At 44.3% G+C, this 26,137-nt stretch overlaps 2 protein-coding genes across 2 annotated transcripts; one reads left to right on the top strand and one right to left on the bottom strand.

Annotated features, from left to right (window-relative positions):
* Positions 1-1,276: 1,276 nt before the first annotated feature.
* LOC139666869 (protein FAM131B-like) lies at positions 1,277-7,310 on the top strand. The gene is made up of 6 exons (XM_071546209.1): positions 1,277-1,379; positions 3,731-3,955; positions 4,128-4,268; positions 5,656-5,975; positions 6,664-6,930; positions 7,089-7,310. The coding sequence occupies exons 1-6, from the start codon at positions 1,283-1,285 to the stop codon at positions 7,308-7,310; spliced, it is 1,272 nt and encodes a 423-aa protein (XP_071402310.1). The 5' UTR covers positions 1,277-1,282.
* A 4,623-nt stretch (positions 7,311-11,933) lies between these two features.
* On the bottom strand, positions 11,934-25,438 carry LOC139666870 (chloride channel protein 1-like; the record flags this gene model as incomplete). The annotated part of the gene is made up of 23 exons (XM_071546210.1): positions 11,934-12,935; positions 13,252-13,338; positions 13,701-13,805; positions 13,942-13,986; positions 14,428-14,510; positions 14,606-14,687; positions 14,803-14,984; positions 15,071-15,204; positions 15,366-15,579; positions 16,181-16,291; positions 16,384-16,453; positions 16,596-16,751; positions 16,901-16,985; positions 17,541-17,642; positions 18,518-18,602; positions 18,933-19,058; positions 20,057-20,135; positions 22,085-22,162; positions 23,140-23,273; positions 23,497-23,625; positions 24,276-24,407; positions 24,882-25,098; positions 25,430-25,438. Coding segments are annotated over 23 exons (2,922 nt in total), but the record flags the coding sequence as incomplete, so codon positions are not given.
* Positions 25,439-26,137: the final 699 nt, after the last annotated feature.

Here is a 26,137-nt window from a genome sequence, read left to right as displayed (position 1 = left end):
GAGAATGTTTCAGCACAGCCAGTAGCCCACCAGTGTGTCCCTGCTCTAGTTAGTGTCAATCCAGCTGATAGAGAGAAATGGTGTGACAGAGGTTGCTGCTTATCTCCTCTGTCCCCAGCATCCACCTTTACAGGCACACACACACACACACACACACACACACATACACACACACACACGGACCCATGCACACACGCACACACACACATACACACGCACGCACCAGTCCCCTGTCTGTCTGTAGCATCAGATACTGTTCTAAACAGCACTGACATCTTTCTTTCTCTCTCTCTCTCTCTCTCTCTCTCTCTCTCTCTCTCACACACACACACACACACACACACAGACACACACACTTTTCCACTGGCTTATAGTGTTTCTGGCAGCAGATGTAACCAGAGAGGAGAGGAACCAGACTCATTCATCCATAGCATATTCACTCTGCTATACATAACTAAGCAAATATAAACTGATCCCTGTTTCAACCCCTCCCTCCTCCCTGTCATTCTGGCCCTTGACTCTTGTCTTCCTCGTTCCTGGAAAATCCTATGTATCTGTCTCTCCTCTTTCTCCCTCCTCCTCTTATTCCTTTCTTTTCCTCTGCATGTCCGATGTGCAATCTCCTTCTGTCACAATCTCTCTTTACCTCCCTCCTCTCCCTGTCCTCTCCCATTTTCCCCCATGCACGTCAATGTTCTCTCTATCGTTCCCCACTCTCTTACTCTTTCCCGCTCCTTCTTTCCCCATCCCTCTCTCCTCCTATTTTTCTTCCTCAGCATGGACGTTCAGAATTTTCATGGGAAGGAATCAATGTAAGTGTTGTGACATCATTCCTTCATCTACTATTTTTCTTTGTCTATCTATTTGTTTCTTTCACTTGTTTTGATTTAACCCACCCTTTGGTAATCAGCTCTTTTCCCCCTCACAACCCCCACCTCAACTTTACAGTCGTTCTCTTTCGGTTATAGTAGTGGTGCAAGGTAGTGAGCAGAATCAGAATCAGTTAATGTCTCTTATTGGTGCGGATCAAAAACTACGCAGTAATCTGGAAGCAGGTTTTGGGAGATGTAGATTTTTGGAGCTTCTCTTCAGTGTTTTTTCCTTCTCTTATCACATAGCAGTGTATTAACCCAACATCTACATCACTTCTCCTTTCCACTCACCCCTCTCTAACACACACTGTCTCGATGTCTTTGTGTGCCCTGGCGCACCTCCCATACTATCCTTTTCTCCACACTTTTTCCCTCCTCCATTCCTCTGTCTTCTCTCCCTCTAGCTGTCTATGGAAGACACCACGTCAATCCTGCCTCGGCTGAAGAGGAACTCTAATGCCTATGGGATCGGGGCTCTGGCTAAGTCGTCTCTGACAGGTGTGTCAGGTGTGTGTTTGTGCTGTAACTGGTAAACTGACCCCATGTTGGCTCCTGCCTCAGCGGGCGCTGGAGTCAGCATGGTACCCGAATGGGTTCCCCTGTTTCACTTCCTCTCCACACTGCGATACCGTTCGTCAATGGCTGCCCATGAGTCATTGATGGAATAGCAATGAATCCAATCACAAACCTGAGAAACACACTACCCACAGTGCATCATCATACAGCTTGTTGCTTTAAGAAAAGGTGAGTGGTGAGTGGGAGTTGTAGTTTTATTTGTTAAAGTGATTGTGAAACAGCGTCAAATTAGCCTTTGTGTGTCCTGAGTGTCCTGTCACTTCTGATTACAGTATTAGTATGGATGTGTTGAACCGTGTAATGTGCTGTGTAAACGGAGTTCAATGCAGCGCAGTGAAGTGCCTTTTTTTAGAGCAGTGTTTTAGCTTTTATACAGCTGTTGTGTGCAGCGCAGTTTATTTGAGTGCAGTGAAATTGCAGTGCAGTGCTATGGAGTGCAGTTGTCGCACTGTGCGATGTAGTACTGATTTGTCCTATAATGTATTCCTATAATTTATTCATAAACTTCATCTCCATACACCACCATCAGAGAGAATCAAATAACCAGGGATTTATGTATTAGTGCCATCATGTCTTGGTCACACAAAATATGGAGCAAAGCCATTATGCAAATATCAGCTAGTATCAGCTTCATAGCAGGAAATTATTTTTTTCTTTAAAAAAAGTATATTCTGCAGTGTCTGCATGAGTTAAGTTCTCAGTGAGGCAGCAAGGAGAAAGAGCGCAGTTTTCTGCTTACCCAGCGCAGCTTAGCAGAGGTGTGAAAGCTATCATGTCAACAAGCCAACCTCTCATTACTCATGCCACACAGCCACCTCACCCCAATTAACCTATTCTATCCCATGATGCACCTTTCCCAGACTAGACATATCCGTTCCCTCCCTTCTTCCCTGTAGCCTGTACAGGCAATGCCTCATTCTCATTAAATACATGAGTGTCACCTCCACAACCCTTGTCATTTAACTATTCTCGTAAGCCATGTTCATGAGTCCCCTCATTTAGCTACAGGCATCTGAACAGTACCAGTCGACCGATATGCATTTTTGGTATTTTAGTACTGACGCTGGCGTGGCGATGTGCAATATCTTTAAATTTGACCATTTACGTGCCAAGAAAATAAAAAACAACAACAATTCTTCAATGTTTATTCAGTGTTTTCCCCAGAATGTTTTTTTTGGCATCTGAAACAGTCCCACTGAGCAAAAGACGTGATTTCAACGTCGCGTCTATGCTTTAGCTCTCATATAGCCCAGGATCATTACAGCTATGTATAGACCTATTTTAGACCAAGCAGTAAATACATTATTACAATGAATAAACATCTGTAAATACCAAAAATATGCACCAGAGAAGTCCTGTAGACTAGCCTACAAGATAATTATCTGAGCACAAGAAGTAATTTCAACATTGCGTCTATGCGTAGCTCTCATATAGCATAGGATAATATTGTCTATGTATAGACATCTAATAAACTTTCACTTTTCAACCCCATTTAAACTTAATTTAGCCTAGACGGCTATGGCCATTTAGACGTGTTTTAAACGTCTAATCAATGTAAAATTGCTCAGTGGGGTGGTAACAATGGTACATTAAACTCCATTGAAACCCAGGAAATACTGCTACTATTACTACTACTACTACTACTACTAATAATAATAATAATAATAATGATAATAATAATATATATATTCATGCATTCATGCAGTAGAATCAATTACGGTCAAGAACCTCCCATAGACAACCAGTCTAGTATTGTTCAATTATACAATAAATATGTAATCAAACAAACAAGCATTATATCCATCATGTTTGAGATGGACAACACTGACTGGCCTGTACCCAGTTTCTAATAAAAGGCCAATATTGCTCTGATATATTGCCAAACCGATATATCAGTCTCACCCTACTGGATACCCATATTTACACCGGCCTTCACAGCTCTGTGAATACTGGCATGACCAGACAGCTCTACACACTTGACATTAACACACCTATCTTGTTTCTGTCCTCCCACTTTCTTTCTATTCGTCTACTCTGGATTCCCACCACTTGATCTCCTAACAACATGCCTGATGGTCGACTCTCTTCCTCCTCTCTCCTTGTCAAATTCTATATCCCTCAACTCTTCTGAATCACCTCTCTGTCACCCTCTCATCTTTCATTTCCTTAAATCAAATCCTTCCCCCTCCCATTCCTTCTCCGCCTCCTTTCCCTAACGCCACATCGCTCTTCTTTCCTTTTATCGACCTCACTCACTCCGTCCTCTCCTCTGTCCACCTTAGGGGTGAGCCGTTCCATGAAGGAAAGGGTGACAAAGCCCACAGCCATGGCCCAGGGCCGCGTAGCTCACATGATCGAATGGCAGAACTGGGGTATGCAGACGGTGGGTGCGGGGGGCGTTCCCCAATCCCGCATCACCACCCAGGAGCGGGAAAAGGAGCGGCGGCTGGAGAACGATGCCTACAGTGACCTGAGCGATGGAGAGAAGGAGGCCCGCTTTGCCGCAGGTCAGGGAGCCGCACGGTCGAGGCCAGGCGCTCCACAGGGCCTGTTAACATCATCAGCAAAATTATCTGCTGGTCATCACGCTTGCTGGGAATGATGCCAGTTATCCAGCCAGTTAAGCATAATGCAAGTCCTGACAATGATTCTGACTTGTCCTTTGAATTCTGACCTCAGGTATCCTGCAGCAGTTTGCTATCTCTGAGGCAACGCTCCTGGCCTGGACGTCCATGGACGGAGAAAGCCTGCGGTCGGGGTCAAACCAGGGCAGTGTGGCCCATCTCAGCGAGGTCAACCAGGAGAGCATCACCAGCCGAGGTAAAGGAGAGGAGAGTCTCATAAACATGAAGGCAAACAAAGGCTTAATGGTATTGAAACTGAATGAACAGCAGACTATAAGGAGATTTATTGTAAGTGATAAAGAGTAGTAATAATGGAATACATGGCCAGCTACCATTACAATCATTAAACAACAGCTGTGTCAAGCATTAGTATTAGTGTAGGTATAAATAAGCAGGGCAAGCTGAAGAGTATTGCATGTGTCATTTTGCTTAGTAATGAGGACATCTTATTCCATCTCCTCTCTCCTTGGCTGGAGGGTTAACTGAGTATTCATTTCACATTTTCCAACAAGGCCTGTTGGATGGTAAAGCCAGGGATTGCATCTGTATAGTAAATTCAGTCATTATTCCACATTACTGTTGTCCATACAAACTGTTCCTCCTTCTCATGGAGGTACAGACAAGTGAAACTATAATGAGTCCTGCATTGTGCTTTGTTGTTGCAAGATAAGAAATCTCCTTAAGGGTATGATGCTTCATTAAAGAATTTGCATCAAATTATCTCATCATTTTTAAGTCAAATAAACTTTTAGCACAGGGTGAAAATGCTTGGCTGTGTTTACTCTTGGGCCCAATTTATGCCGTTCTCTTGAGAGAAAGAGGGAGCAGCACAAATCACGGCTGTGTCTGCATTATAATGTTTGACACAAGTGATGAATCGCTAGTGTAAGGTGTGCCAGTATGAAGTTGTCAGACCTTGTACACAGCTGTATCCAGTACATCTTGAAGAGTTTCTGTCAGATCACATATTCAGCAACTTGTTATGCTGGTGTCTGCTGGGAGTTTTGATTTAACCCCATGTTAACTCCAACCTCCTCTGCTCGACAGACCAGAGCAAAGCCAAAATATAAACTAATTTACACCTCATTTAATTGCCTCCACTGCATAAAAAGTCTGCTATACCTCAAACGCTTTACTCTTTCTAATGGTTAGAAGGTGATATTTTTCCCACTATATGATGACAGTTGAAACAAGATGACCCCAATGCAAATAAAGGTATAATTTACTCCTTAAACTCATATCATCATTGTCATAGCCTAGAGTTATTAGTCATTAGATGCTAGATCTTTGACAGATCTAAGCTGTCTAAGCTCAACTAAATCCTTAATGTATTACCAGAGCAACACTGTTCTGTCTGGATTTAGTTCAAGCAAAATCCCTAGTTACGATAAAGGAACTTGTTCTGGAATAGCAAACCATGGGAATATGAGCTTAGTATCAAGATTTCCTGAGGTACTTTTTCAGTCTATTTTGTTTCTTGCTATTGAAATATGACCGCTTATTCGTACTTTCCTCCTTTTACTGTCAACCTTACCAACCTGATGAGCACTAACAGCAGCTGCCGTGTTTTTCATCTTTTCCAGATCAGATATTGCACCACTCCTCAGCAGAGGTGTGGCCTCACACGTACGTCTCCCAGGGCCTCTACTGCCTCTCCTCCTCTGATGCCTGGGAGCCAATCAACAACGAGCCCTCCGGTGTGGCGTCTCCCCCCGCTGGCTCCTATGTCATGGCTGGGACTGAGGGGTTCGACGGGCAGGCGGCAGCTCACTACCTGTCGCAGCAGCAGCAACAGCAGCAGCAGTACAACCTGCAACAGCAAAGTCAGCTACAACAGCTGCAGCAGATCCAACAAATCCAGCACTACCAGCAACAGCAGCTCCTGCAGTATCAGCAACAACAGGTGACTGCATGCAGGCTGAGCAGGTGCTCAGGACAGAGCCGCTCAGTGAGAGCCGGGCTCTGTGTGTCTGTGGGTGCGACTGTGCATCTGTGAGGATGTACGCACAGGATTAGCCACAATGAGACGCTAGATGGCATTGAGATTGGGTGTGAGAGTGTGTGTATATTTACTTGCTCTAAGCCACTCATGTCAATAATTCATGCCCCCTGAGCACCTTAAAAGTGTGAGTGCACTTGTTCAGAATCAGGAGGGTGCGTCAAATCTGAAGTTTGGAGTAGAGAGATTGTGTCAAAACAATCTGTAAAATATATTCTTTCAAATAGATCAAAAAAGCATCTGTTACAGGTTTAACACTACAAGTCTCAGCCAGGATAGAATGATAGCCTCGATCTCATAGCTACATCAAAAAGAGCTGCCTTGTCACCTCCTGTGTACACAGGAAAGCAGTATTGATCAATGGCATAGTCAGCGAGTGGCACATATTGTATTGCTTTCATGAAATATTTTCTTGGCAGCCGACACCAGGCTTTGCGTATTTTGATAAATATTGCTTGGTGTTGTGTGTCATCAAAGATAGAGTCGAGCTGGAGAACAGGTAATGAGTGATAGATCTCCACACACTCCAGTTCTCAGTCTAACCCCTCACGCCTTGCTTCTCCTCATCACGGTCTCATCCTTCTCTTTCTAGTCCCTGGAGCACAGGCTGCACAGTGCCAACCACTCTTTGCAAGCCACGCCCAACAGCACCATCCACAGCCTGGTCCATCCCACTCACCCGCCATTGGTTGACCTGTGGAATGCAGGGCAGACGGAGGCCTATCAGGCGGAGGCTGGTGGCTATATGGGTGTGGCAGCAGTGGTGGAGCCGAGCCTTGGTATTTCCTCTGGAGATGAGATGGTGGGAACAGAACACTCCCCGCTACTAGAGCAGCAGGAGGAAGAGGAGGAGATCAAGGTGAGGTAAACACAGGTGGCATGGTTATCGGAAGTACCTTAATATGTTTAGATGGCAAATTATCAATTTGTGGTGTAAAGCTATTTCTAAACAGCTATGTAACAGAAGTTGACTGAACCTGCTGTGTGTGTGTGTTACGCCCCGTCTGTCCCGTTCAGGAGGACGAGTTGACGCTGTGCATGGAGCCAGAGTCAGCCACGTTGACTCCGCCCACACAACAAGGGGATGCCTCCGGTGGCAGTAGTCCGGGGCAACCGCCGGCGGAGCCAATCACAGAGCGGAAGGCCTCAGACGTCACTTCCGGCTTTGTTCAGACACTACAGGAGAAGGAAGAGGAGGAGGAGCAGGGGGGGTCAGCGGCTTCCATGGCAACCAACTGAGTACCCGGCTGTCATGAAACTCTTTACAGACTGACCACGGAGTCAGGAAGGAATGAGCATAATAATACAATATATATCTATTAATCTGTTCCTTTTCAGGTATCAACAACACAATTTTTTGGTTGCGAGATGAATTCTTGAGACTGGTGAGAAATGGAGGGAGATTTGGAAGGGGACTCACAATGAGACACGAGCTGATGCAACTGAGGACACCCATTTCTTTGTACGCCTTACATCCCAAAGGTAAAGGAGGAGAGGAATGGAGTGAGGATGGAGAAACGGAAGAAAGGGCAGGAACGAGGAGGAGGAGCACCAACTGACCGTGACATTTGCATCAGGGAAATGAAACCACATGGAGATCAAGAGGAGGGGAATGGAAACATGCATGCTTTTTACGAAGACAAGCAACTCGACCCTGTCATTGTCTTATAATGATAATGAAAATCTATCATAAGAAAACATTATAATGATAACAATAATTTTCTAATAAAGCAAAAAAGAACAAGACAAAAATCTATGTATAAGTGTATGATAAGATATAACAAATCAGTTTTCCAATGGGAGAACTACTCTGTTTACAGCTATTACTCAACATATTAGATAGTGCTTAATCAAATTAATTTCCCCCTTACATTGAAGAGCAGCATCACTCACACAGTATACTTTAATACAATCTTCACAATGGCAACCCAAAAGATTTCTCATAATAAAAGTAATTAAGGTAGGCTCCAACAAAGATACTCTCATGATGCAACGCAAGACCAGATCATACCAGACTTACTGAACCTGAGACACGGAAATATCAGCATTTCAGTGAAATGCAGTTTAACCCTCTAAGATACATTATTCTATGATGCTGTGGCACCGGGATGCCCAAGGCACAAACCAGGGACAAGCCCGTCCTGTTGACTGCACACACACAGCACTGCACAGATAAGGATTGTACTGTAAGATAGTGTGCTTCCTACTCTGTCTTTCTGTATGCATGTTTCTTCAGAGTACTATGGAGTACCTGTACTATACAGCACTGTATAGACTTTGCACTGAACCATAGTATCCTGGGCTGGGCCGTGGTGGGCCTGCGGTGGGCTTGACTGGCAAGTCTGCTTCACGGAGTGAATGACGGAGAAGACAGAGCTGTATAAGCAAATCTCTTTGCACTGATGCAATCCAACAGATCAGAGGTTGCCTTTGGACTGTTCAAGTTACCCGGTTCCCATTCTGAAAGCTTTTAGCACCACCGACAACCAAAACCGAGCCACTTAACAACGTGAACCCTCAGCTGCTTTATCATATAGTAGTTGTGATAAATTGAGGATGATAACCACTATGGAATGTACTGGAAGACAGATTGCAGTACATGATCTGAGGCTGTTTTCAAGCAGAGCGTTGTTTTGATGTCTCCTCATGCTACACATGGGACAGTATCAAACGCTTTTCTTAAGACACAAAGATAAACAATGGGTTCTTTCAAACATGGAGGAGGGAGCTGTTGAAAATGAGTACACATTCACTGCTGGCTCACCTAGACCACCACTACACACACACACACACACACACACACACACACACATACACACACACACACAAGGACACACACACAGACATAAATATCTAAATTGTAACCAGCAATAGACAGGCAAAACACTGGCCTCCCAACAGACTAGTGGCAGCTCTGTCATATATAGATGTAAATAGTCTGAGTATATAAATCGCCTCTCTCACAGTCACAACTGTTCTAGTACAGTATGATTTGTTTATTTTTCTACACCTCTCAGTCCCACTTTGCTTTGGGATTGCGCTCAAGCTCGCAAATTAGGCCTGCATTTTTATTTGATGTCTACTACCACGCAACGGCAAATAGAGAACAGATAGAGGAATGTTTATGTTGTAAATAGAGCGATCACTCAAACTAGGAGGTATCGGGTTGTACCGAGAGAATCCATCAGTGGGAAACAAAGTAACTCATTGGCCGGGGCTCACGGGAAAATTAAACCCCGCGTGCCGTTCAATCAGTCAATCAGGGAATAGAATAGAACAGAAGAGTAGAATTGAACACTAGAACCGAATAGATCGGTGTCTTCCTGCTCATCGTGATTACTGTGATGCAGCTGCCTGGAGTGTGATAGTGATTATAATGATGTTTGAGTAAGCATGTGTTTCCTGGGGAAGAATGTGTGTTTTCCAGTGGAGGAGAGTTAGAACAAAACAGAGACGATGAAGAGGAACTGTCTGTGCATGACTCACTGATGAACTTACTTCAACAAAAACAGCTATTTTCATCTTTCTCTGTTGGAGAACACATTCTCCGCTCACTCTGATGATTGTGTGAGAAACTTTTAAGGTAAAAAAAAAAAAGGTTTATTGACTTGAATGAATTTATTTATTGATCGCTTCTTTATGCAATGTTGGGACAATGTTTATTTTTCTACTGAATTGTTGAAATCCCCTCCAGTATAAGTGAGAATGTGTGCCATGGCTGTAAAGCAGTCTTGGTTTGGTCGGGTTTTCAGCACCTTTACACCCAGACAGACACCCTGGCTCTTCCACAGCATCACTATGTGAGGATATTTTGACAACTTGTTAAGAGACTAGAGACGGATAGCTCGGCAGCTACCATTCATACAAGATCCATCATAATTTTATTTTCATAATGTCACTTAAAGTACTGGGAACTGAATCCCTCCTGAATTGTTACCATTCTTCTTTGGGCTGCTGTTGCACCTCACCGTTAGTCTGGCAGATCACAACAACAAGGTCAGAGGGCTCAAAACTGCAAACAAGATGTCTTTACACAATGGCACATGTTCATTTATTTATTGAACAATTATTTGGTGGGGAGGAATAACATGACAGCTTGTACAGAGTCTATAATTTAATGTAGGTACCAGCCCTTTTGGGAGCAGTATCTTTCTCTTGTTAACTTTATGAGTTGTTGGAGTCAAAATGTGATGTTGTGGCAAGACTATCACTTTACCATTGTTGGTGGTAACAACTGCTATGCTTATTTGGCTGATTTGGGCATATAATTCTGAGATTGCCTCAACTACTGTTTGCTTAAAAGAGAGATGTGTGTAGAGAGAAAACACACATGGACTTGATGGAACCAGGAAAGACACTGCTTCAATTTGGGTCATTTTATTGCTTTTTTGATGATCAAGATCTCAATGAATGAATAAACTAATAACAAGAAGCCAAATATATTTCTGTGGATGTTACGGTTTTACTGATCATGTCTTTGTTGATTGACTGATTTCCAGTTGAGTTCCTCTTTTGTATAAGTCTACTGCCATCTTTCAAGAGTCAACTTGTCTGCAGGCATGACGCTCAATCTGCTTCTGGTCTTCTGCCTTTCTCCCTCTGTTTCTCTTTTTCTCTCTTTCTATCTCTTTGTATCTGTTCTGTATATTTGTGTCTGTCTGTCTGTATGTCTGTCAGTGTACAGTAGTTGTCTGCTGTCTTGTTGGAAGAATCACTGCCTGAAAAAAAAATAAAAATGCCTGAAGAATCTTATACATCGACCAAAGGGGATTTGAGGCAATCAGACATGTAACATAAATATATGATAAATTGGAAATGTGTGGCACAGAGTCTAAAGTAAATACTATATGAAACACTGTATAAAATTGGATGGCTTGTGTAAAACTGTATAAAATTGGATCTATTTAATTTGTTTGAAATGAGGTAGTGTAACTGGCGATACCAGTGAACACTCGTAACACTCATACCTATGCATGCTTGTTGGAAGGTTGTCACAGGATGGTTCTTCCACATGGTTCCCCTCTCTCTTCTTCTGTCAACAACTGTTTCTCTCTCGTTTCTTCCTCTTTCTCTTCCTTTCCCCTCTTTTTCCTGCACGACAGAACCTCCTACACCCCTCTGGTCCTTTACCTTTCTTCCTCTCTTCTTTGCCTCCAGTGGAGAAAGAGCAAATAAACAAACCAACAAATGGAATATCTTGTGCCTATGTCTGGATATCTTTTCAGAAACTAAATAATTAAATTCTCACATATTCACCCATTTTCCTCTAGAGCCCTTAACACATGCGATATGTCTTTAGCGGTGTCTGGTGGCAGCCGGAGTCTCCGGCCAACTCATTTGTGGTTGTCAGACCAAACATGGCAATCACCAAGGAACTGGCTACAGCACAAACTGGCAGCAATGCAATCCAGCCTGTTATGTTTCTCCAAAAACCTTCCTGTCCCATCATTGTCAGGCATTTTTATGCCAGGAGAATGTTAATGTCAAATAAATTCTCAGAGAAAAGCCTCCCCCATTGGGATCAATGCTTATTTCTCCAAGCTCACATAGGAATCGGAGCCTAAAATACACTGTTGACGTTCCCAGCACAAAGTGTTTATATGTTCCTGCTTCAGGAAGATTGCCTCTTTTAAAGTTTGACTGCTATCAAGCTGGAGCAAACTGATATGTGATACGAATTATTTTATTCAAAGGTGTTATACAGTTATGATCATCTTTACTGTATTAAATTAAAATTGGACAGTGGACAAATTGAAATATTTATTATTTTTAAAAATTACAGATTGTTATGAGTGATTTGAATATTTACTATACAGCAAATATATAATAAATGTCATAGTTATAATTTTAAATTGATCTCAATCAGTAAACTTAAAATGCATGATCAGCATGACCTAGGTCAAATTAATTAAGTCTTCATCAATATTATGTCTTTATCAAACAATTCATTGCTGTCAGTTACTTTGCCTTGAAGGCACTTGATGAAATTAACAGACATTGATACATATAACGTACAGCTACATATATTTCCAGACATTCAACATTTCCAAGATATGGATGGACATTGAACAGCACTGATATGTAGGGTTGGACATGTTTATCTGTCTGTCTGCAGTTCAAAAGACACAGGAAGGCACCTGAGAAATTGAGAGTGAAAAAAATGAGGCTGTTGTAAGAGTAGAAAAAAAAATCCTTCTGCACTACAAGCTTCAGGAGCGTTGTGCGCAGCGGCTCGTCCTGCTCACTGAAAGCTGAATGTCTGTGAGGGCTGCAGATGGGCCCAAGCGGCACCCCTCCACCCAGGAAGCACCTAGCTGTGCCATCACCGGGCGAAAGGAGTGAAATCAAAAGAGGGTAAAAGTCTTTCCTCTTAAAACCCCAGTCGTCCTAAATGGGCTCGTCTGACTCCTCACTCTCCCGCTCCTCCTGGAGGGAAGACAGCGTGAGGACGGGGGTGGAGGGCGACACGGAGGCGGCGGGAGGTGAAGGCGAGGTAGGGGAGGAGGTGGAGGGGGACTCCGGCTCCTGTGGAGGGCCTTCAGCTCCTCGTGTGGCGGTGTCGGTGTCGGTGCTGTCGCCGGTGCTCTCCGCACCGCTGGGGGAGGGGGGGGCAGAGTCACAGCCGGGAGCTCCTCTGGGGGAGGAGGCCGCCTTCCCTCGGGAATCCTCCTTGGACTCCTTCCTCACCAGCTCCCCTTCCCTCCTGCTCCCTTCCCCCCACAGCTCCCTGTCCCGGGTGGGGGAGGAGGGGGTGGACGGGGGAGGCTGGTGCTTCTTGGTTTTCCGGCTGGCATCTCTAAAGCTGGCCAGAGGGGGACGCAGCCTCACCCCGCTGCGAGTTGAGCCCTCTATAGCCTTCTGCAACTGTTGGAGGAGAGAGAGAGATAGGGAATTCTATAAGAGCTATAAGGAATTGAAGGTGCGTTAAAGGGACAGTGTAGGATTATTAAAGGGAACATCAAGGGAGATGAGTTGTGAGGGCCGTTAATGGCACAACCGCATGAATCACGGCATAAAGCATGATGAACACCGTGACGGACGCGCAGAACTGCGGCCCACGCTGTGAGATCATCACAGCTCCCTGTCATGCCACATTTCAAGATCAAGCTGAGAAAGGTGACAAAGAGATGGAGATAGAGAAGAGGAGAGGAAAATAAGGGAAAAAAACAAGTGACCTCACCTCTTTCAGCGCCACGACACCCACCAGCTTTCCAATACTGGTGACATAGGCATGACTGAGACCCAGCAAAGAGAACAGAGTGTGGGTCTGAGGGAGAGAGAGAGCGAGAGAGAGGGAGAGGGAGAGAGAAATTGTGTATGTTCCAGTCAGTGTTAAATGCATTGTACTGTGACACTACTGTGCTTGCATAGCTGCCACATAATTACACCTAACCATGTCTGATTTAAAAATGCCCTGTTCCTCACACACAATTTCTCTGCAAGTGAAAAATGAATCATCTTGCATCACAGCATAGCATGAATCACAGCATAGAGTGTACTTTGTCCTCTTCTTTCAAAATCTTCTATACGGAAATATGAATTGGTGTATGACTTATAATTGCATAATCAATGCAGTGTGCATGACCTCTGAGTGTGATGACTGAGTCAGCAACGTGTTGCCGTTGTCACCTTGTGTAGAGAAGTTCTTTCCACCAGCTGAAACGGGGAGGGATCTATGCGTATTTGCTCCATATCGATTGGTTTATCCAGCTCCACCTCTTCCCAGGCTTTGATCTGCATCAGCCAATCACAAGGCAGAGAGGCAGAGAGAGATGGACTCACAGCGTAAAGAGTTACTAATTATTGATTAGGGATGGTTTGATTGTCTCATTGTTGGTTATGTGGATACTGAATCAATACGGTACAGTACCTCCTCTGGTGTCATGGTGTCGGTCAATGGAGGAGGCGTAGCCTCCTGGGGAAAGAGAGAGAGAGAGAGAGAGAGAGAGAGAGAGAGAGAGAGAGAGAAAAGATGGGAGGAGAGGAAGGCAAACAGGGAGAGACAGGGATAGATACAGAGACAGACAGACAGAAAGACAGTCAGTCAGTTTCATCAGCTATACAGTTGTGCTAAATGACAGCAAGGTGCCCCCTGGTGGTTTTATGATACCACCCATTGCAGAATATGTCAGCTCCAGTGCTCCAGCTGCAGAATAACTGCCGTATCGTGCATCATGTCATGCTCTCTGCCAATGAGAGGGGCTTAAGCTGCCCTGGTGGAATGATGCTCCTGTCTCAGCTGTCACTGCCAACTTGATAGCGGATCAGTGTGATGTGTTGATCCTTTGCGCTTTGGGGTTAAAGTAAAGAATAAAGAGTATGTAAGGCTGATCTTGGATATGAGACAGCGGCCTACCTGAGTTTCAGGCTGGCCTGAGGAAGAGGAGGAGGAGAAGAGTCTCTGAAGGGTCCGCCTGACAGACGGCAGCTTGCGCTTGTCTGAGGACACGGTATGGAAACACGTGTAAGAGGTGAAAACAACTGACATTTGACTGCCAAACCTGTCTTTATTGGAAGTGAAAATGTCATGTCACCTGAGCCAGTGTGATTGGTGGAGGGCTCCTGAGGTTTGGGGGATGGGACGGGCCCGTTACATTCATCCTGCACTGGAGTGGTCTGGGGGCAAATAATACTTTGTTACTACATAATAAATTATAGAACTAATTAACTAGCCACTCAGAAATAACATCCATCTGTGAGCCAGCTTATGGCTGGGTGTTTTTGTGTCCACCTTGTCTGTGCTCTCCTCTCCTCCCTCCTCATCCACAAAGGTGAAGGACTCCCAGCTGACCTTGGTGCCCTGGCCCGGTGAACTCTGACCTTTTTCAAAGACCCGCCTCTCTGCTGAGAGCCACCAATCAGAGACAGCTTGGAGCTCTGTCCTCTCGATGGAGCCCAAAAGAATCATGGATTCTGGGGAGAAAGGAGAGTTAATAATAAGCTTATGTAGGGCAAAACAGAGCCAGTATAACCTCTGCCAAGGAAGTAGGTCGTCCTACCTTTAGAGTCGACCAGAGGGATGGTTTTGAGGGTGGTGGTCTCTAGCAGGTGGTTCAGTTCCCGATAGGTGGAGTGAGAAGACAGGAACTTCACCTTGCGCACCATGATGTCCTCCACAAAGATGTTATACTTGCTGGGGATGTAGAAAAATATTTAAATAATTAACCACTGACATGCAATGGTAGCTGTACTGTATGGAATAAATATGAATACTGGCACTATATTAATAGCACATTAACACACAGACAATATGAGGTTCTGTCTGCGTGAGCCAAGACAGCTTCAGGTGTTTACCTGATGTGTCCAAGGGCCAGCTCAGGCAGGTAGGGCAGCTTCTTGACCTGGATGATGGAGTCATAGAGGGAAGGCTGCAGACCCTGGGCCACCATGTTCGCCAGGATGACCGCCACCATCATGGGCAGGATGTGGGAGATCTGCCCGGTCAGCTCGAAGCAGATTACTGCCGTCGAAACCGTGTGTGTGACGGCCCCCGTCATCGCTGCCGCACCTGGGGGAGACCGGAGAGGAGGAAGAAACAGGCAAAGAAACAGGGAGAAAATTAAGTGTGTGGCAGGGATAAAGCATTAGGTATGTAATGATGATAATGTTGAGTAAAGGTGAATTAGGTTTGTGAGTTGTGGAGAAAAGAGACAGAGGGAACACAGGATTCCCACACTTCCTTAGACATCAAATTCATCAAAAGGATTTTTCAATGACTTTCAAGGTCTTGTTTGGTGAAATTCAAGGACTCAAAATTTGTATGATTTGGGTTAAAACATCACATTAGTCAAAATGAGATATCATAGAGACCTTATTTTTTACTTGTGATCTTGTCAAATCAAGAAATCCTGGTGAAATCATTAATTCTAAACCAATCGATTTCTTCAAGATATGAAGTGTCAATCCTAAAACGGAGAGAAATCCAGAGAGCTGAGGCACACTGATGAAATTGGCTGCTATATTTAAAAAAAAATCAAATACTTCCAAGGCCATCAGGTATTTTCAAAAACATTTAAGGACTTATTTTATTTTTCTCAAATCCGCAAACTTCCAAGGATTTCCAAGGCCTGTGGGAACCCTGGGTACAGACTCAAGGTTAGGAGACTGACCAATGACAGCGTAACCTCCCGGCAGAATGCGGTAGACTATCCCATCAAACAGGATTCCATTTGGGAAAAGAGTGGCCATGATCTCCCCTACGAGGCGACCGAAAGCAGCCCCTTGAGGAGAGAGAGATAAGGCGCACTGGTAAAGACAAATTGAACTGAAGCTCAGCAGGAGATACTGCACTTGTATTACAAAATCCTCTTACCTAATATGAACACTGGCATAAAGGCACCAGAGGGGATGGGCATTGTGGTGGAAACTGCTGACATCCAGAACTACAATATAAAAACAGGATCAACTTAGGATCAACTTAGGATCAACTTAGGATCAAGGTTATCATAAAACCAGACCGATCTCAAAAGTGCTTCACACACATTGAAACCAACACTTTCCCAGCTAGAGGGAGAGACATTGTACCTTCATGATGAAGAAGAGGAGGAGGATAACGAAGACGCTGACTCGGGGGTGCAGCCACGCGGACGAGCGGCCCAGGTCAGGCGGAGTGGGGGATCCTGAGATTTTGGTCCAGGTGAAATTATCAAACAGGGAGTTGATACACTCCCTGGGCATCAGCTGCCAGAGAGAATGTACCAACATTGTAATATCGGGTTTCACATACATCAAATTTTTACAAAATTCCATTAATATTAATGAACGCACATCAAAACGAACTCAGAGAATATGAATATAGATTGACTCTAATGTCTGCCGTGTTTTCTAACCTCTCCAGCCATAAACTGGCCAAATCCAGGAGGAAACGTGAAGGTAGCGATAATCAGTGTCACTGCACCTGGATAGATCAATCGACTGGCCGCACACACACGCAGACACACACATATGAAGAGGCACACACAGATAAACACACAAACATACACACACAATCATTAACAGAAAACTCTTCCTATTATCCCGCAAACCCACAACACTGCTGAACAGGAGTAGGTAATTGAGGCTAGGAATAGAAATGAATGAGGCTCAGTGTGAGGGTGTACCAACACTGATAGTACCGCTCTCCTGGTGCTGCCGCTCGCCGCTCTTAATGGTGGAGACTAATGTTCCCTGACTGGTGAGTCTCAGAGGATAAGTGAATCTCCCCATTGAGTGAATGACTGGCTGTAAGGTTGTTAAGGCTTTGCTGCTGTCCTGGCCAGTGTTGTGAGACTGATGACTTTGTAGAGTGGAGCTGAGATACATTAAGAGGAATTGGATTTGAATGTGCAAATGGTTTGAGTTCCTGGGAACAGCGTCTGCTACCAGAATCACAGTGGTTTAAGAGCTGAGTGCTAGATTAATCCACGGTGGCAGTGAGCGCGCTGTCGTGTTTCGTGCGTGTGTGTGTGTGTGTGTGTGTCGGGATCTCACTGCTTGGTTAGGAAGCGCGTAAGTGCCGTTGGTCTTCTCATGAAGAGAACCACCTGTCTGTTCAGGTAGACGAAGAACGCCCCGAGGAACCCACATGAGATCCTACAGCAGGAGAGAGACGCTTAAAGATTTGACTCGAATCACTACATGCGCGCACACACACACACACACATACACACACACCCTTGTACTTCTATCGTAATGAGGACCATCCATTGACGACATTCATTCCCTATCCCCTAACCTTAACCCTCACCACTAAATCCCTAACCATAACCTAATCCTAATTCTAACCTTAAAGGATAAGGCTGGTGTTTTTTAATGTATTTCTTATCGTCAACAAAATCCTATGAAAATAGCAAAATCAACAATGCATTTGCTCTACTCCCGTTACTTTCTGACTTCCCACGTACTGTTTTGAACCTTCAACCCGGAAGTCATTGGCTCCAATTGTAAGCTAAAAACCTTGAAATACAGCTCACAAAAAAAAAAAATCGCTAACTGTCAGGCTGTTGTAGTTATTACCAAATCAAATTCAAATGGGAACAAATTCTTCATTACGCCGGGGACGGTCGATGGTTTACGGTCGGCTTATTAAGTTGTTTGAGGAAAAAGTCAGCTGGCCCGGTGCATTGCAATAATGAAATATGCTGCCCAGAGCAACGGCATCGCTCTTTGACTTATTTTTAATCGTTTTTTTAATACAATGGAGTTCTATGGCTGCTGGGACATGGCTTCATTGGGCTTCGGCTACATGGACGAGACTTGTTGGCAAAACAAAATCGGTAAGAAATGCATTAAAAAACACCAGCGTTATCCTTTAACCCTAAAGCCCCTTTAACAAGGACTGGCCAAAAATTATCTCACTTCGCAAAAATATCCCCATTCTGAAGGTTTAATACTCACATTTGTTCTCAATAAGATAGAAGTACAGGAACACAATCACACACACGCTCACACGTTTACTATATCCTCACCCTATTATTGCAAATGCTGGCAGCTCTTGAAGGTCAAAGGGGAAATCCATCCGGAAGTTAGTTTTGAAGAGAGCTGTGATCGTGACTGAAAGAGAAAACAAATCATATTTCAAAGAACTATAAAAAATACTATATAAGGCTCTGATCTCACTCGCTTGGCATCAAGCACCCAGCCACTTCATATTTTCTATATTGCTGTGCTCAGTATCCTTTCTATAGTGCTGGTGGATTGCTTATATACTGTGAGTGATGACTTAAAACATTTCTGGTTTATCTAAAGAGCCACATATTACTTAGCTGTCATATCCAGCCACTATCCATAACATGCAAGATCAGCATTTCTTTTTCAACTGTGTGTGTGCGTGTGTGTGTGTGTGAGAGAGAGTGTTAAATTTGCCCATGTTCTGGGTCTCACCAGCATCCTTGTTCCAAACAGAGAGCACCCTAAATATGAAGGCGCTGAATGTGGCGGCAAAATACCCCCGCCAGTAATTCCTCACCGCAAAGTAGGTAGACGTGACCTCAATACTGAACAACACCCCTGGTGGGAGAGAGAGGGATAGAGAAAGAGGAGGAAGGACAGAGGAAGAGGAGAGGAAAATGAGGATAGATAGTGTGTAAAAAGAGAGAAGGGGAGGAAAAGGATGGGGAGATTGAGAGAAAGAGAGAGAAATAGGGAGTGAGGGAGGAGACAGAAAGAGAGAGAGAAAGAGAGTGTATGAGAGAGAGAGAGAGACAGAGAGAGAGAGAGACAGACAGAGAAATGAGTTAAATAAGCAGAATGAGTCCAAAAACACTTGAAGCTAAGAGTGTAATTATACACAACAGGAGAACCACAGGGAGTGAACACAAATACACACAGACACACTCTCACACACACAGATACACACATGTGCACACATGTAGCCTACACACTCACATGCACACACACACACACACACACACACACACACACACACACACACACACAGACAAAATCACACATACACACACACACAAATACACACAGGGGCATAATCAGCATGTGGTGTGATAAAATAAACATCAGAGCTCATCAGAAACATTACTTTGGGCAAGATGAAAAGAGCTGAACAAAAGGCAAGGATGCAAAGACATTGTCTGAGGACTAAATATGTCATGGCTCTATTTTTCCTTTCTATGCAGACGGCCTGAGAGTGGCAATGGGAGGTAAAGAGCCAAGGTTAAAGAGAGGCGCACAAAATAGCTCTGAGATGTTGGATTAACTCCATTGGAATTATTTTTTTAATTAGCTATTTTGTGTGCATGCCCACTTTCACTCAAAGGATTGACTGATGTTCCCCCAAAGAAGCCACTATGGTGTTTATACCTATATCTAATCCTATTGGCTCTGTGAGAGAAAGTGGGGTGTATATATGGAATGGTGTGTACTCGTAATATGGCATAGTATAGCTGTAGTACAGTATTAGTATAGTAAACTTGCTTCTGATTCAGTACAGAGTTACGCTTGTGGATTTTGGTTGTATGGGAGAGGCGTGCAGGGTGCAAGATGTACAGTACCTCCTAGTGGAGTGCCGAAACAGCATCCCACCCCCACGGCACAGCCAACAGTCAGAATATCTGTGTAACCATAAGGGTTCTACTGACACAGAAAACAGAGAGGGAGGGGGAGAGAAAAAAAGGGGAAGGAGAGAGTGTGAAGGGGTGAGAGAGAATGAGGGATGAAGGGCGTGAGACGATGAAGGGGAAAATGAAGGTGATGAGAACGAGAGGCGTAGAGAAGACAGGAGAGTGAGTTGGAGTAAGAGAGAATGAAAGATCAAGGGAGAGAGAGACAGAGAGAGAGAGAGAGAGAGGAGAGGGGAACCATGGGGAAGTCATGGGGAATGGAGAAGAAGCACAGGGGGAGAATTGACAGAGGAAAGCAAAATGGAATAAAGTGAATGAATAATGCTCACTGGAGTGTGGTAAAAAAAAAAAGCGAAAAGGGGGAGAAAATCACACAAGAGAGCAGAAGACAGAGTAAGGATGCACAAGCCATTGAAAATAATCAGAGATAGAGGAAGCAAGTACGCACTCAGGAAATAAACCAACTGGTCTCTTTGTCCTTAGAGATAAATCCATGCGGCTGTTTGCAGACAGAAATTTGCAGCAGCAGACGTTACATAACTACATTTTGCCGATGAGCAATTTATTCTTCCTGGCAGGTAAATATATATCTGCACACGTCTGAATATTCATTCATTTTGAATTCACCCCTTGTAATGTAGGACACTGGTCTTAGGTCAGTTTTAACGCCACTCCAAATTTGGGTTGCTGATGTTATTTCAGGAGGACAAAGCTGACCAGAGACCTGTGCCTGAGCGAGAGGAGCAGAGCGGGGCGGGACTTGCCTCCCACGGGGGCAGCGAAACAGGTGGCCACTCCCACGGCACACGCACACACCAACAGGTCCTGGTTATGGGCGCTATTCTGGGGTTAAGGGTCAAGGGTCAACAGAGCACAGCAGACAGGGAGGGGAGAGATGGGGGAGAGATGGGGGAGAGATGGGGGAGAGATGGGGGTGAGATAGAGAGTGGGAGGGTGGGGAAAAAGGGAGGAGTGGGGACACAGATGAGTAGAGGATAGGGGTGAATCAGAGAGCCAAAGGGAGGGGAGAGACATAGAGAGAGAGAGAGAGGGAGAGAGAGGGAGAGAGGGAGAGCACAGACAGGGATATGGGAGGTCACTGTTAATACACATGCCAGACATTACCATCACACTATTAATACAGTGAGACACAAACACAGACGAGGTGTGAGGGGGTGAGCCAAAACAAAGACACAAGAGACACAGGGAGGGGAGGGGGAGGCGGGGGGAGGGTGTGAACGGGGCAAGAGAGAGGCAGATGGGACAGGACAATAGTCACAGCGTTCCCACACTCACTTGGACACCGAATTCAAGGACTTTTCAATGACTTTCAAGGCCTTGTTTGGTAAAATTCAAGGACTCAAAGTTGGCATGATTTGGGGTGAAGAATATAGGTAGGTTGCACACAAAACAATAAATGATGCTTAACTTTTCTGGCACAGGGGAACAAAGAGACGGTTAGGGTTAGGGTTAGGGTTAAGGTGAAACATCATAGAGGCCTCATTTTTTGTCATGATCTTGTCAAGTCTAGAAATCATAGTGAAATCATTTTAAAACTGCTGCTATATCAAAGTAAATTTCCATGCCAGGGTTTTCCTCAGGATATAAAGTGTTGATCCTAGGATGGAGACAAGTCCAGAAAGCTGAGGCAAATTGATAAATTTGGGTGCTATATTTTAATTAAAAAAAAAAAAAAAGTACCTTCAATTCCATTCATTTTCAAAAGCTTTCAAGGCCTTATTTCATTTTTCTCAAATCCAAACTTTCAATGATTTTCACACTGCGTGGGAACACTGTAGTTATAACAGGCAACAACAAAGAAAGTTATGACAGAGAACTGAGCCAGGACAGACTGAGTGAAAACACATTCCACATCATTAGTATTATGACTGTGGTGGGAGGAGCAGGAGACAGGGCTGATGGGAGATGTAGTCTGTTTTGGTCAGGGCTTCGGCTTACCTCATAGACTCCAGAGAAGATGGACATGAATCTACTCAGCACCGCGGCACAGATACTGGCAATGTGGACAAATGGGCCCTGGAAGTGAGGAAATCATTGACACAGAGACACAGATGAAGGCCACCAAACATTATCTACGCAGACATGGACAATTGTCTCTAAAACAGAGAGTCTAAACTGGGACACGTTGTATCAGTAGGAATAAATCACTTTATAATTGCTTGATGTGACAGTTGCCCTGCCGCTGTAATGGAGAAAATGAATGGACTTTGCCGAGGACTTGAATAAATTGGTTTGGTCCCATGAGAGGAGAAGATAAACATGACAGTAGATGATTTATTATCCTCCATACTTGACGAAAGAACAGATAGAGTGATGGATAGAGAGAAAGAGAGAAAGAGAGAAATAGAAAAACAGAAGAGAGCGGGGAGAGAGGAGGGATGATGATGGTGATAGATCAATAGATGATGATAGATGCAGAGAGAGAGACGGGTTGGACGCCACAGAAAAACATGGCCGGTCAGAGAGCAGAGGCTGTGTAAACACTGGAGCTCAGGACACATAGAGGATGAACAGCATTTCTTACTCTCCTGCTCAAAATACAAACATATTAGAGACAAATATTATGAGAAAATATCCAGATTCCATAAGAAAAAGTCTGTATCCTGTTGGGTGAAAATATAGAAACGTCTCAAATAGCTGCAGACTATGACAGCTCTTTCATGTCCCACACCCTTGTAAATCCTGTATATATATTATATTTTTATTTATGTATTTTGTTTTACTTTGATCATTGTATATAGTTTGTGTATATTCTCTTCTCTCATTGTAATGTGTTTATTACATTTTGTCATTTGATGTATTGCTTTTGCAACAATGGCTACCATCCATTCATGCAAACAAATTGAGTTGAATTGAATTGTGAGAGAGGGAGAGAGAGAGAGAGAGAGAGAGAGAGAGAGAGAGAGAGAGAGAGAGAGAGGGGGAGAGAGAGAGGAGAGGGTGAGGGAGGGAGAGAGAAAGGGAGACAGAAAGGGAGATGGAAATTGGTTTACCTCTTTGCCCACTGGCATCCCGCTGCCCAGGCCTGCAGTCAGGCCGATGACTTTAGCTACGAAGGCTTTGAGGGTCAGATACTCCTTCAGCACCACACCTCTCAGGATGGTCTTCAACTCAGGAATACCAGAACCTGTAAGACAGATAGGAGGGAGGAGGGCAAAAAACAGATTTAGGTAAGATGGAGCAAGAGGAGAAACATCTGGGGCTGAAGGATGTTGAGTGCGATTAATAATGTAAGACTTCCAGGCGTAAAAAGAGAGGTTAAAGTGCTGCTATCCAGCAACAAGACAATAGAAAAAAACAAGAGGTAAACAGAAGAAATGAGAGAGACTGACAGATGCTGGAGAGCTTACCGATGGCCTGCGGGGCGACCAGGTGGCAGAAGAGCGAGGCAAACATGACAAGGATCATGGGATAGGTAACCCAGGCTAGATACTGGAGCGGCACGTTGCCCTTAAGCTCCCCATGCATCCACTTATAAGCTGAAAGAAAGAGAGACAGCAGAAGCAGAGAGAGGAAAGAGAACATTACATTACACACAAGTATAAACGGAACAGTACATTACAAAAAGCCTCACATTATCATTCTGCAAATTCAAAATGGACTGATGAAGAAATGCCTGACCAACAGCTCCTGCATTTGATAGTAATAATCTCTATATGACCTTGGCCTACTCTGCCCTCCAAAGACAAAGAGCGGTAACTGCACGTGTAGGAAAAAATGACTTCAAAGTTTATCTCCCTCCCAACAAGAGCATTGCTGGTGCAGAAGTGGACTATAAACTGTATATAGTTTAACACCATTTAAGGGTTTAACTTTTGTTGATATGAAATCTAAACACTAGTCGGGATGTTTGAGCTCCAGTGGGCCGGTGTGGTTTGAGAGACAGTCCTTTTTACTGGAAGACCCGGTTCACCTTCGTCAGTAAGCATCCGCCCTGCTGAAGTGTCCTTGAGCAAGACACTGAAAAAACCAGCTCCATGGATGCTGTTCTGCAGCTGAACATGCACTCTGACCTCCCTGTGGAGGAGGGAGGCAAGGGAAAACAGAATTTCCCTACGCTGATCAATATAGTATCACATTAAAAAGTAGTTACAGCTGTTTGGCTTTGCAACGCATTACTGTCCAGTACCTTGCAGGCTCTTGGCACTAGCATAGTCCATAGTCCAGCTGACCAGAGCCATAGTCAGGCCCAGCAGAACCAGGAAAATCCAGTCCTCCCCCATCTTGGTCACTATGTACCGCCGCATACGAGCCAAACAGTCTGGAGACAAAATGAATGATTCACCTTGACTTCAATATTGTTGTCAGTTGATTTATTGGTTAGTGACAGTAACAATACCTAAGAGAGTATTCTTCACTGCAATTATAGGTACAATGGTGATGCATTAGCCTGTGGCCATCGCTGAAGCACCCATTATCTCACTAAAGAAGGTCCCCAAAAGTATTATGTTTTTTTCAACGGTTACAAATGTATGTGTACTGCCTGAAAAGTTTTCTTCAAAGAAATATACATACAGTACTGTGCAAAAGTCTTAGGCACCCTAGATTTTTTATATACATTTTGTCTTAGATGTTTATTTGTTTTCTGCATTAGTGTGTCAGTAGACTGCTCTATATAGATTCATCAGCATGATTGGCATCTTTGAAAATACCTATTGTATAGCATTCTAGATGTTTCTAAATTATACTGGTTCCTGGTTGTGAACTGTTACAACTGTTATATCCTGTTGATCACCTTGGCATTTGGAGTAGGGACGGGGCTTCTTGGTAGAAGAGGCATGGCTGAGATGCGACTCCAGGGTCACAGGGTGGTGATGTCTCCGGCCAAGCCCTTTGCGGCCAGTGGCCAAGGTGTTTTCCCCTGCCTGTCTCCTCCATTGTCTCTCTGTCAGCAAACGGGCTGCCTCTCGTCTGGCAAAATTTCCCAGCTGCTCCCTGTACTCACCGTACAGCTGTAGCCGGGGGAAAACACTGCATTACCCACGATCACTGCCTGAGTTAACAGGCTCGCAAAGATACAGTATGAAACAAAAAGCATTTAGGAGAAAGCATTTACTCAAGAAGTTGTGTGTTTCTTAGACAGAGGTGAAAACAGACAAGTAAGATGCTGGATAAGAAATGAGGGAGAGAGAAGGGAGAAGGGAAGAGAAGAGAGAGAGGGTGAGATAAGTGTGACAACTGAGACTTGGGAGTAGGATAAAACTAGATCCAGTGCAAAGAGTCTTGAGATAACGAGAAAGAGATGGGGAATGTGCGGCGTGTGTGTAAGGGATACACACCAACCTGAATACCCTGGCAGACAGAAATAGACAAAACGGGCATAGAGATCGGAAAAACCCCTCCCTGAGAGGAGGCAGGGGCTGGAGAGGAGCCAAGTAGCCAGAGGAAGAGATCCTGGAAGAGAGAACATTCCACACCTTCCCCTTCCGACTCACTAACACATGCATGTGCTTACACATACACACACACACATACATTTACACACACACGCTAACACACACACGCACACATTCACACTTGGACAGAAGATGTTATCCCTATGATCTGGTCTGATATCAGCTTGCACCACACTCCCTATAATGACAGAAGCTGTAAAACACAGCAGATCCAGGTGCTGCTGTGATGTGCAACTTAAACCTACAGATCACATGCATCCCACGACATAGCAAAACATGAAGCTAAATCATAAGGAGAGCTGGCTGCCAGACATTTCTGTCTCATGTTCTCACAGGAAAAGAAAGCTGCCAGATCCAGCCATGAGGCCCAACAAGGACTAAAGCTCAACCAATTGCCCATAATTGTGTTCTCTGAGATTTAAATAAAGCTTCTATAACCATCTATAATCTAATCAGATCTGAAAATGTAAACCATTAATTACTTTTAGAAACTACTAATTAATTAGGTGGTGAGACTTTCTTCAGTATAGGTGTACAAAAGTGTTCTACACAACTAGTCTAAACATGTCCATTGTAACATATGAGCCATTAAACC

This window comes from Centroberyx affinis, unplaced genomic scaffold (assembly GCF_046629955.1).
Source record: "Centroberyx affinis isolate AG114_WGS23_722 - 3 ecotype Tasmania unplaced genomic scaffold, CSIRO-AGI_Caff_v1 ptg005175l_1, whole genome shotgun sequence".
NCBI classification, from domain to species: domain Eukaryota; kingdom Metazoa; phylum Chordata; class Actinopteri; order Beryciformes; family Berycidae; genus Centroberyx; species Centroberyx affinis.
The sequence above is the reverse complement of the archived record's forward strand: the minus strand, read 5'-3'. Positions and strand labels throughout refer to the sequence as shown.